At 42.1% G+C, this 13,224-nt stretch overlaps 1 protein-coding gene across 2 annotated transcripts in view; it reads left to right on the forward strand.

Annotated features, from left to right (window-relative positions):
* The window catches only part of NPHP1 (nephrocystin 1), a 65,306-nt gene continuing 56,159 nt past the window's right edge, over window positions 4,078–13,224 (forward strand). For both annotated transcript variants that reach the window (XM_018054817.1, XM_018054818.1), the window contains exons 1-4: window positions 4,078–4,222; window positions 7,329–7,402; window positions 11,282–11,342; window positions 12,444–12,568. In XM_018054817.1, coding sequence (XP_017910306.1) covers window positions 4,154–4,222; window positions 7,329–7,402; window positions 11,282–11,342; window positions 12,444–12,568 — 329 coding nt within the window. In that variant the 5' untranslated portion in view covers window positions 4,078–4,153. The remainder of the gene's footprint in view (window positions 4,223–7,328; window positions 7,403–11,281; window positions 11,343–12,443; window positions 12,569–13,224) is intronic.

The following is a 13,224-nucleotide window of genomic DNA, read 5'->3' on the forward strand; positions in this document are numbered from 1 at the left end:
TTTCCCTTAAAAAAACTACCTTACTTGGAGATGTTACTTTTTCCCTGTTAGCCGCTGCTTCTGCTGCTGCTTCAGCCGTGTCCGACTCAGTGCAACCCCATAGACGGCAGCCCACTAGGCTCCTCCATCCTGGGATTCTCCAGGCAAGAACACTGGAGTGGGTTGCCATTTCCTCCTCCAGTGTATGAAGGTGAAAAGAGAAAGGGAAGTCGCTCAGTTGTGTCTGACTCTTAGCAACCCCATGGACTGCAGCCCACCAGGCTCCTCTGCCGATAGGATTTTCCAGGCAAGAGTGCTGGAGTGGGGCGCCATTGCCTTCTCCATGTTAGCCACTAGTTCTTCACTATGAGTCTCTCTGAAGCTGTTAAATTCTTTTTCATCTTTTTAAAAGTGAGCTCGGATCATTGGTGTAGGGGGAAGGGTTTGGGAATTGGATTTATAGGAATGACCCCCGGGTGGGGGAATGTTCTTACAAACCTCCCTGAGAGATGTAAGATGTAAAATTCTAAGTTTCAGAGGCTCATGGTGGGCTAGTTCTCCACTACAAGCCTCTCCCGAAGCTGTTAAGTTCTTTCTCAGTAGCTCCTATGAGGAAGCCATGCAAGGTTGATGCTCGCTGTAACACTCTGATGGAAGAAAATCGTAATGAGTTTTATGAAATAGATTGTTTTCAGGAGAAACAATGGCTGTGGTTTGCTTTGGTTTTGGCCGCCTCACTGCAGAACTGTCTTGTCTTAACGTTACTCTTGGTTTTCATAAGGGCATTAAGGGATGACAGTGGATAAGCAATGACTAGTGTTAAAGTGACTATGCTGAGGGTTACAAGTGAAAAAATGTAAATTAAAAAAGAACAGCTGAGTGGTCGCATTCCTTACAGCATGGTGAATACTGAAGTGGTTTTCCTCAACCTTGAATGTGTGCATAAAGCCATGGAGTATTATTACAGTGCACATTCTGATCCTGTAGTTCTGGGCTGAAGCCTGAGAAGAGGCGTTTCCAACAGACCTGCAGGTGGTGATGCCAATCTGAGACTCAGGAAATGCTTGTCATTCTGAGTAGGGTACAGCAGTGTATAAAATCTGTCATCTTTCCACTGGAGGTAAACAAGAGTAATAAACTTTTCATCCTTCCTCATTCCTCATACATGGAGAAGGCAATGGCACCCCACTCCAGTACTCTTGCCTGGAAAATCCCATGGGCAGAGGAGCCAGGTGGGCTGCAGTCCATGGGGTCGCAAAGAGTCGGACATGACTGAGAAACTTCACTTTCACTTTTCATTTTCATGCGTTAGAGAAGGAAATGGCAACCTACTCCAGTGTTCTTGCCTGGAGAATCCCAGGGACGGGGGATCCTGGTGGGCTGCCGTCTCTGGGGTCGCACAGAGTCGGACACAACCGAAGCGACTTAGCAGCAGCAGCAGCATTCCTCATACATGTACATGTATGTAAGGGGTTTATTTGTTTATTTTTACCAACATAGAATTGTACCATCTTCATGACCCTGTAATTTTTTTCATTTAAAATATGGAGCTCCCTATAAAACAGAAAGTTGTCCTAATTTATTTAGAGACATATATGTAAAATAAATAAGGGTTTCCTAAATGACAGATTGTTTTTAGTGCAGTTTTTTTTTTCTTTCTTCTTACCTCTTACAAGATGATTAGAAGTACTGATTTGTCAGTCCATCTGACAATATAACACTACTCAGTTGTTGGATTTTTAGTGGAAAAACTGGCTAAGTGAATTTGAAGTATCATGAGCTGTAATGAAGTTTATTCAAAATAAAGACAGGAGCTATAAATAGAGCAGAGCAACAGTAGAATAGTTGAGTATACTAGAATATGTCACACAATGAAATGTCAAAGAGCAATGAGGGAACAACCTACAGCCTACACGATGACAGATGCATTGCACAAACAGGTTGAGTGAAAGAAGCCTGACAAGATGCCAGTACACTGTGTGAATCCATTATTCAGTTCAAAAGGAAGCAAGACAGATTTTTACAGTTAGAAGTTGGGGTCAGTTCAGTTCAGTTGCTCAGTCATGTCCGACTCTGCGACCCCATGATTTGCAGCACGCCAGGCCTCCCTGTCCATCACCAACCCCTGGAGTTCACTCAGACTCAAGTCCATAGAGTCAGTGATGCCATCCAGCCATCTCATCCTCTGTTGTCCCCTTCTCCTCCTGCCCCCAATCCCTCCCAGCATCAGAGTCTTTTCCAATGAGTCAACTCTTCACATGAGGTGGCCAAAGTACTGGAGTTTCAGCTTTAGCATCATTCCTTCCAAAGAACACCCAGGACTGATCTTTAGGATGGACTGGTTGGACCTCCTTGCAGTCCAAGGGACTCTCAAGAGTCTTCTCCAACACCACAGTTCAAAAGCATCAATTCTTTGGCACTCAGCTTTCTTCATACTCCAACTCTCATATCCATACGTGACCACTGGAAAAACCATAGCCTTGACTAGACGGACCTTTGATGGCAAAGTAATGTCTCTGCTTTTGAATATGCTATCTAGGTTAGTCATAACTTTCCTTCCAGGGAGTAAGCATCTTTTAATTTCATGGCTGCAATCACCATCTGCAGGGATTTTGGAGCCCCTCAAAATAAAGTCTGACACTGTTTCCACCATTTCCCCATCTATTTGCCATGAAGTGATGGGACCAGATGCCATGATCTTCGTTTTCTGAATGTTGAGCTTTAAGCCAACTTTTTCACTCTTCTCTCTCATCAAGAGGCTCTTTAGTTCCTCTTCACTTTCTGCCATAAGGGGGGTGTCACCTGCATATCTGAGGTGATTGATATTTCTCCCGGCAATCTTGATCCCAGCTTGTGGAGTTGGGGTGGTGTTTACTCTGAGTGGAGGAGTGGAGGTGGGCCAGGACTAGAAGAAATGGAAGACTGCTAGAATGTTGGATACTATCAGGATCCAAATCTGGTTGATGTTACATGGAGCTGTGTTCAAAGTGAAAATTAAGTGAGGGGGTTCTTGTCCCTTTTCTGTTGAAGAAAGAACACAAATAGCATGGCTCTTGGCCTGTGGGATTAACTTGTAAACGGGTATCAATGTGGTTCATCTTTTAAAAAGTGAGCTTCCGTGTAGTGGGGAGAGTTTGGGAATTGGATTTATAGGAATGAGTCCCACTTGAGGAAATGTGATTACAACCTCCATGAGAGATGTAAAATGCAGCGCATAATCATGGTGTATAGACTTCCTGTAGAACAGAATGACCATCCCTAGACCATAGAATTGAGGATGCAAAAACTACAGTTAAGTGATAGTCCAGCAATATCCCAAATAGCAAAGAATTAAATACTGCCTTTGTGAAGTCAGAGTATGCAGCAGAACCACGTATCCTGTATAAGCCATGTAAGAAAACGATCTGTACATTTAAGACATTAAGAAGCTTCAAGGACCTTGGTGGTTCAGACGGCAAAGAGTCCACCTGCAATGCAGGAGACCTGGGTTTGATCCCTGGGTGGGGAAGATCTGGAGAAGGGAATGGCAACTCACTCCAGTATTCTTGCCTAGAGAATTCCATGGACAGAGGAGCCATGGGATCGCAAGAGTCCGCCATGGCTGACTGAGCGACTAACACAAGATTAGTTTAGCAAAACTGGTACGTGCAGGCTCAGTCGCTTCAGTCGTGTCCGACTCTTTCCGACCCTATGAACTGTAGCCCGCCAGGCTCCTCTGTCCACGGGATTCTCTAGTAAAGAATACTGGAGTGGGTTGCCACACCCTCGTCCAGGAGATCTTCCCCACCCTGCTGGCTTCTGCATTGCCGGCGGGTTCTTTACCGCTGAGCCACTGGGGACTCCGAGGAACCCTGCAGGAACGTGGTACTACTGAGTATTATGGGACTTGTAGTTTCGGACGCAGCGGCATATTCTCCCCCACCTCCACCCGGATCCTTTGGGACTGGCCAGGAAAAAGTGACTTGCTGGGCAGTGGACCTGAGAAGCGAGCTCCGGCCCTGCGGATTGAAGGAGCCGCTTCCTCAGGAGAGGACCAACCCCACACTCTTGCAGAATCAGCTTCCCGGCGGGCTGCAGGGCGCTGAGGCGGACGCGTAGTGATGGCGTCACGTCCCGGTGCAGCCGCCATGGTTTCCCTGGCGACCGCTGTGCGCTCCGCGCCCAGGTGACGGAGATGCTGGCGAGGCGGCAGCGCGACCCACTCCAGTCCTTGCAGCGCCGCAGTCAGGAGCTGAAGCAGCAGGTACCGTCTGGTGAGAGACCTGGGCTCTGGCGGCGGGCGAGCTCCGGGGCGCACCCTAACTCTGAGAGTCAGCCCCAACCCACCCTTTCCAAGTTGTAACCTCCCCCACCCGCAACGTACCGGGACCAAACCCTGATTCTAACCCCTCACGCTCCCAGCCCAACCCCGGGGAGGCTAGAAAATGGGATCCTCGACTAAGTGCCGTCCTCCTCTCCCTCCACCCCACCTAACAGCAACCTAACAACTCTTCTATCCCATCTCACCTCCAAATCTAAACGAATAATAACATCCCAACCATCTCTGCACTCAACGTCACTTTCCTCCATTCTCCATGCTTCCTTTCCTTTCTCTCTCATCCAGTGGAGGCTCTTGAGTGTTTTTGCTTCCCATAAAGCCAAATATGCATCAAGGAATAATATATAAGAAAAATGTTAAGACCTGACAAGTGAGCAAAGGACATGAACTAAAGAAGAAATACTAGTCACATAAACATGAGAAAAGTTGACTTCTAAGATAAGCAATTGCAAAGAATATAAGATACCACAAACACTTTAAAAATCTTGATGCTCAGTCCTGGGGAGGCTGTGATGAAACCGGCACTTTTACTGCCCCAGGGTATAAGGCACAGCATTTCTGGAAAGCACCTTGACAAGATGTGGAAGATATTTATGCTCCTAGACTGTGTAATTGCATTTCCAGGAGGAAGCACAAGCTGGAATTAAGATTGCTGGGAGAAATATCAATAACCTCAGATGACACCACCCTTATGGCAGAAAGTGAAGAAAAACTAAAGAGCCTCTTGATGAAAGTGAAAGAGGAGAGTGAAAAAGCTGGCTTAAAGCTCAACATTCAGAAAACGAAGATCATGGCATCTGGTCCCATCACTTCATGGGAAATAGATGGGGAAACAGTGGAAACAGTGGCTGACTTTATTTTTCTGGGCTCCAAAATCACTGCAGATGGTGACTGCAAGCCATGAAATTAAAAGACGCTTACTCCTTGGAAGGAAAATTATGACCAACCTAGACAGCATATTAAAAAGCAAAGACATTACTTTGCCAACAAAGGTCCATCTAATCAAGGCTATGGTTTTTCCAGTGGTCATGTATGGATGTGAGAGTTGGACTATAAAGAAAGCTGAGGGCTGAAGAATTGATGCTTATGAACTGTGGTGTTGGGGAAGACTCTTAAGAGTCCCTTGGACTGCAAGGAGATCCAACCAGTCCATCGTAAAGGAGATCAGTCCTGGGTGTTCATTGGAAGGACTGATGTTGAAGCTTAAATCCAGTACTTTGGCCACCTGATTTGAAGAGCTGACTCATTTGAAAAGACCCTGATGCTGGGAAAGATTGAGGGCAGGAGGAGAAGAGGATGACAGAGGATGAGATGGCTGGATGGCATCATCGACTCAATGGACATGGGTTTGGGTGGACTCTGGGAGCTGGTGATGGACAGGGAGGCCTGGCATGCTGCAGTTCATGGGGTCGCAAAGAGTCAGACATGACTGAGTGACTGAACTAAACTGATCTGTTAATATTACCAAGTATTATTTTCACTAAATAAAATGATTTTTTATAATCTTTAGCAGACAGAAGATGTACTGAATGCTCATATTTTATCCAGTTTTGGACTTTCATTTAAAAATTACAAAAGATTGGGTAGATAAATATTTCTTAAGGAGCTCTATTGGAATTACAGTGGTACAACAAAATAGAATACTCTTCTGGTAGAAATAAAAATAAAAGTTAATGAGACACTAACTCAAGCTGAGCTTTGGCCAGATGCTTTATATTGCATTGAATTGTAAATTTAGTTGGACATTGACAGAACCAGGAAAAATTGTAGAGTTAAGCCACAACAATTGTTACTGATATAAAGATGAAACAAAACAGTCACCAGGGTTGTTCAAGCTGGAACCCAGTTGGCTCCTGAGCGTTTTGGTACCCTGTGTGTCTGGGAAGGGCTGTGTGACATTGTGGGGTCCTTCTTCCCTGACCCCATATAGAATGCACTTCTGCTCATGCTCAGGCGTGTCCGACTTTTCAGGATCCCAACGACTGTAGCCCTCCAGGCTCCTCTGTCCATGGAATTCTCCAGGCAAGAATACTAGAGTGTTTTGCCATTTCCTTCTCCAGAGGATCTTCCCAACCCAGGGATCGAACCCACGTCTCCTACATTGGCAGGCAGATTCTTCCCTGTCTGAGCCACCAGGGAGGCCTCCACAGAGGACACATGAAGGAAAACGTGGCACAGACTTCCACCCTGCTGTCCATGGGACGAGTTATGAAGGACCCATCTGGGTTATGCCCGTGGTGACTGACTGACACCATGTGTGTAACACTGTGAATAACAGACGCGCAATGGCAAGAGCAGAGAGTTTTTATTTCTTTTTTTTCAATCACTTTATCTTTTCCACATCTACAGAACCCGAAAGATATATGTGCCTCTTTTGTGGGTATGTTGGCAAAGTTACAGGTAATATTTGGAAATTGCTAAGTCACAGTATAAGATATAAGAATGAGGATAAGAAAGAAAAAAACCTGTGGTTTATTCATACAGGGAGTATTACTCAGCAGTAAGAAAGAATAAACCAACGATACAGACAGCAGTGGATATGGAAGTGTCCTTCCAATATGGAAGTATCTCAGAAATGATCACACGAGAGTACATTCTGGGAACTTTCTGGAGTAATAGTAATTTTCTATATGTTGATAGGGGTTTGGATTACATGGCACTTGCCAGAACTTAGCAACTACAGTCTTAAGATGAAATGTATATTTCATTGTACATAAAATTCACACCAAATACTGCACTCTAGTTAGTGATACCCATGATGTATTGTTTAAGGGAAAATATACTGATGATTGTAATTCTCTTTGTAATACGTAAAAAATTAGATGGGTTGATGAATAGATGGATCAAAAAAGTAGAGTAAAATACTAATGGTCGAATCCAGGTGGTGGGTGTATGGATGTTCACTGTACGATTCTTTCGTGTGTTTCAAAGTGTTCATTATAAAATATTTGGGGAAAAACTAAAAGTTTATGTCCTAAGGTTATATGGTATTTAACAATGTGATACTTCAGACAGTCTCCATTTATTGTAGGTCGATGGGTTGCTTTTTGAGAGTCAACTGAAAGGAGCTCTAGAAGCAAGTAAAAGGAGAGATTTGTACCAAAGGTAAAGTATGCTGAGTTGTGTAAGCTTTGTAGAGGCTGTACTTAGAATTCAATGAGCAGTATGTACAGCACAGAAATTGAGGCACTGTATTTTTTTAAATTAATACAATTTCTGAAAAGACAGAGTAATAATAGGAAATGATATTGAGGTGAAAATGAATGAAATTTTCCAAAAGTATTTTGAAATATTTCTTACAGTTATCTACGTCTACCAAGCCTAAATATTGGAATAAGGTTAAATAGAGGATGACAAATGTTAAAAAGAAGTAGCTTACATTTATTTTGTTCTTTTGTATATACCAGACAGTGTGGTCCGCGCGCTAAGAATTTTTTCTTAATTAACTTTCATAATAACATCTGAAAGTTCCTGAAAGTTGGTGAGCTACTTATTAATTTAGATGAAAAAATTAAGGTTTGCAGTGATTAGTTAATATGTCTAATGTTACTCAGCTATAAAACATCAAAGTGGGAAGGCAATAAAAATGTTTGAAAACCAACAAGAAATGCAGAATTTATTTATTTCAGTACAGTTGATTTATTAGTATGATGTGTTAGTTTCTGGCGTAAGGCAGAGTGATTCAGTTATAAATACATATATATTCTTTTTCAGATTCTTTTCCATTATAGTTTATCACAAGATATTGGATAGAGTTCCCTGTGCTGCACAGTAGGGCCTTGTTGTTTATCCATCCTCTATATAACAGTTTTCGTCTGCTAATCCCAAACTCCAGTCCACCCTCTCCTCCCCTCCCCGCCCTTGGCAGCCGCCAGACTGTTGTTTCGTTTGTGATTGTGTCTCTGTTTCCTAGAGAGGTTTATTTGTGTCATCTGTTGGATTTTACACGTAAGTGATCTCATATCATGCCAATTGTCTTTCTCTTTCTGACCTACTTCCGTTAGTACGATAATCCCAGGGCCATGAGTGTGGCTGCAGATGGCCTTCGTTTCTTCTTTTTAGTGGCTGAGTAGTATTTCATTATATTAACGTGCGCGTGCCACACCTGCTTTATCCATTCGCCTTTTAGCGGATGTTCAGGTTGTTTCCATGTCTTGGCTATTGCAGATAGTGCCGCTGTGAGCATGAGGTGTATCTTTCCAAGTTCGAGTTCTCTTCAGAAGCATACCCAGGAGTAGGATTGCTGGATGAATAGGCCAGCTCTAATGTTAGTTTTTTTGAGGAACCTCCGTACTGTTTTCCTCCGTGGCTTCACCAGTTTATATTCCGGCCAGCAGTGCAGGAGGCTGCCCCTTTTCTCCACACCCTCTCCAGCATTTGTTTTCTTACAGACCTTTTAATGATGCCCATTCTGACTGGTGTGAGGTGACGCCTCACTGTAGCTTTGATTTGCGTTCCTCTAGCAATTAGCCATGTTGAGCGTCTTGCCGCGTGCCTGCTGGTGATCTGTATGTCGGTTTTGGAGGGATGCCTGCTTATGTCTTCTGCCCATTTTCTGACTGAGTGCTTGTTGGTTTGTTGCAGTTGTTGTTGTTATTTAGTTGTATGAGCTGCGTGTATATTTTGGAAATTAAGCCCTTTTGGTCGCATTGTTTGCAAATATTTTCTCCCAGTTCATATGTTATTTGTTCAGTTTGCTTATGGTTTCCTTTGCTGTGCAAAAGCTTATAAGTTTGATTAGGCTCCATTTGTTTATTTTTGCTTCTATTTTCTATTGCCTTGGTGTTACTAGACTGACCTAAGAAAACATTGGTATGGTTTATGTCAGAGAATGTTTTGCTTATACTCTTTCCTAGGAGTTTTATGGTGTCGTGTCGTATTTAAGTCTTTAAGCCATTTCGAGTTTGTTTTTGTGTTTGGTGTGAGGGTGTGTTCCAGCTTCAGTGATTTACACGTGCTGCCCAGCTTTCCCAACACCACTTGCCGAAGAGACTGTCTTTTCTTCATTGTATATTCTTGCCTCCTTTGTCAAAGATTAATTGACTTTAGGTGTGTGGGTTTGTTTCTAGGTTCTCTATTCTGCTGCATTGATCTATGTCTGTTTTTGTGCCAGGACCATGCTGTTTTGATTATTGTAGTTTTGTACTATTGTCTGAAATCTGGGAGGGCTATGCCTCTAGCTTTGTTCTTTTTCCTCAGGGTTGCTTTGGCAATTCTGGTTCTGTATAAATTTCAAGATTATTGGTTCTCGTTCTGTGAAAAATACCATGGGTAATTTGATAGGGATTATATGAAATCTGTTGATTGCTTTGGATAATACGGCCATTTTGATAATAATAATCCTTCCAATCCAAGAATCTGGAATTTCCAGGTGGCTCAGTGGTAAAGAATCCACCTGCCAGTGTAGGAGTCACAGGAGACGCAGATTCCATCCTTGGGTCAGGAAGATCCCCTGGAGGAAGAAATGGCGACCCACTCCAGTGTTTCTGCTGAAAAAATCTCCTGGGTCCTGGCAGGCTACAGGCCATGGGGTTGCAAAGAGTGGGGCGTAACTGAGCAGCCAAGCGTGCACACTGTCCAAGAACATGGACCATCTTCCCGTTTCTTTGAATTATCTTTAGTTTCCTTTATCATTGTTTTATAGTTCTCAGCATATGTTTCACCTCCGTGGTCATTTATTCCTAAGTATTTTATTTTTTTGATTTTATTGAAGTATGGTTGATTTATACTGTTGGGTTAATTTCTTCTCTACAGCAAAATGACTCAGTGTCTCACACACACACACACGCACACACACACACACACACACACCCACACACACACACACCCACCCACCCCCCCACACACACACGCACACACACACACACATTCTTTTTCATATTCTTTTCTGTTACGGTTTGTCGCAGGATATCGACTGTAGTTCTCTGTGCTATACTTTAGAACCTTACTGTTTATCCATGCTCTGTGTAATAGTTTGCCTCTGCTAATCCCAAACCCCCAGACCTTCCCTCCCCTCATCCCTTGTCAACCACAAGTCTGTTTTCTGTGTCTGTAAGTCTGTTTCTGTATCATAGATATGTTGATTTGTATTATAATTTAGATTCCACATAGAGTATTTTATTTTATTTTCTGATGCAATTTTAAAAGGAATTATTATTTTTACTTTTTCTTTCTGATATTTCATTTTTAGGATAAAGAAATGCGACCAATTTCTGCCTGTGAATCTTGTATCCTGCTACCTTGCTGAATTTATCAGTTATAGTAGTTTTTGTGTGGCGTCTTTAGGGTTTTCTATATATAGTATCATGTAATTTGCATATTCTTCTCTTCCAAGTTGTATACCTTTTATTTCTTTTTATTACCTGATTGCTATGACTAGGACTTCCAGTACTATGTTGGAGTGGTGAGAGTGGGCATCCTTGTCTTGTTCCAGAGTTTAGCAGGATGGCTCTCAGCTTTTCAGCGTTGAGTATTGTATTGGCTATGGGTTTGTCATAAGTAGCTTGTATTATGTTGAGATATGTTCCCTCTACACCTGCTTTGGTAAGCGCTTTTATAGTGAATGGATGTTGAATTTTATCAAATGCTCTTTCTGCATTTGTTGAGATGATCACGTGGTTTTGTCTCTTCTTTCTTTGATGAGGCATATCATATTGTCTTCTGGGCTGAATCCTGGGTTTATGGAATTTCAGAGCTATGGAAGCAGTTAAAAGCCCAGTGCTTTCCTTATTTTAGAGCTAGGAGACTGAAGCCCAGAGTCACTTGTCTTCTGAGTTTTGATTATCATACCCCATACCCTAGATCTTGCTGTGAGGATCACCCAAGCTAATGAGTGGAAAGACACTTACCTATAAGTTTTTAAACATCATTCATACAATAGAAATTGCCTTGCCTGCTTAAAGACTGAACATATGATTTTATAAAATGGCTTTTTGGTTATGACACTTAAAAAATCAATATTTTTCTTTCTTTTTGAAAATTTAGATGTATCCAATTAAAACAGGCAATAGATGAAAATAAAAATGCTCTTCAAAAATTAAAAAAAGTAAGTATTATAGTTGGTCACATTACTACTTTATTTTTAATCTGTTTTTACCCAAATATTTTATTAAGTGGGAGTTCCTACCCCTAGAGTGGGTAGGTTCCTGGGTTCATATAAGTGTTAAAATGTGAACCAGGGCCCCAAATACTGAAAAAAGTTCAGCTGTGATGAACTCACCCAGCACTGAGGACTCGGAAGAACTTGGAAGAAGCTATTTTTATTATTGCGTTGTGTAAGTTTTATGTTTCACAGTTTAGAATTATTTTCATTTTAATCACACTGTGGGGAAGTAGATTATTTGGCCCAGAGGGTACAAGGTAGAGAAGCTTCCTGAATCACACAACAGTTCTGAGATCGGTGACTCTGCAGAAATGGGGGGAACTAACCCCAGGGACAGAGGAACTGGGTGGGCTGCCATCTATGGAGTCGCACAGAGTTGGACACAACTGAAGCGACTTAGCAGCAGCAGCAGCAGCAGCATTTTCTCTTGGCAGTTCCATCAGGATCTCCTCTTTTAATATGATCCTGAACTTGAGCGAAGTGTTCAGGGCCAGAGACTCAGAGAGCATGTAGGGTGGAAGGCACGCAGGAGTCGTCGCCCTGCCCATGAGTGAGTCTCCTTTACTGCATTGGAGACAGGTGGTTTCTAAGCATCTCTTCCGAATTTCTCCAGGGATGAAAAACTGTAATTCAGGAGACTGACTGACCCTAAATTAGAAACCCTGACCGCTGGGGCTTGCAAAGGTGTAGCAGTTTTCCCAGTGTCTCACTGCCAGCAGGCGACAGAACCTGGACTTGGCACCTGTCATTTTAACTCCAAAGCCAGTCCTCTGTCTGGAACCTGTCCCTTACTAGCTGTAGAGGGTCTGCAATACCTAGCAACAAAACAAAACAAATTAGAGGTATAACTTTATTATGCCATCTGATTCATGTTCTAGCATAATCTACATTTCTTTTAAGCTTATTTATCTAAGATAGGCATAGTCTCATATTGATATTTGCTTTGTCTTATATCACTTATTGGAGTTTTTTTCTATTACAATAAATGCAATAAAAATGGAATTTTTTTTTTTTTTAGTGAAGTAGACTTATATTCTCTCATAGGCTGATGAACCTGCACCTGTGGGAAATTACTATCAGAAGAAAGAAGAGGAGCACAATCTTTTGGATAAGCTTACCCACCAACTGCAGGAGCTTGCTGTGTCCATAAGCAGAGAAAATGTCACTGAGTATGCGCCCTTCCTTTCTTTCTTCCTTTCAAATATGATATCACCAACAGTTTAAATGCTTTATTCAGAATAAAGTTGCATATAGATAAAACTGTAACAGTATAATCTGTCAACAGTTACTTATTGTACACAGAAGAAAGTGTGAACTCCCAGGAGAGATGTAAAGTAGAAGCCGTAATCTCTCAGGTAATTCATAAGTTAGTTTGGGGAGCAAAATAGAGATGTGAAAAGCTCAGTAAAACAGACGTTGGAAAGTAAGGGTCATGCCTTTAATGTCAGGGTTGATGTGTAAAAACAAAATTATCTGAATTATCTATTTGCTTATTTCCTCCTTTTATAAATATTCTTTTACAAATGGAAGCAGAAATATGCATTCTTTTCCTGATGGAGTGGATGTTAGTTATAGGCTTTGTAAAGTGGAAAGAAAACTTGATAGTGTAAACGAACCCAATTCATAGGGAGATAAAAAGGGAAAAGTCAACTATTTAGACTCTTCAAATGCTGTTCCCATACTTTTACACTGTATTCTGGGGAAAAAACATCAAAGAATATATTATTAGAAGGTTTCTAGAATTTCCATTGATTTCCAGTGCTGAGAAAGACAAAGTGGCTGGTATTGGACTTAACCTTCCTACCAAAGAAACACTGTAGAATCT

This window comes from Capra hircus, chromosome 11, assembly GCF_001704415.2.
Source record: "Capra hircus breed San Clemente chromosome 11, ASM170441v1, whole genome shotgun sequence".
Classification (NCBI taxonomy): domain Eukaryota; kingdom Metazoa; phylum Chordata; class Mammalia; order Artiodactyla; family Bovidae; genus Capra; species Capra hircus.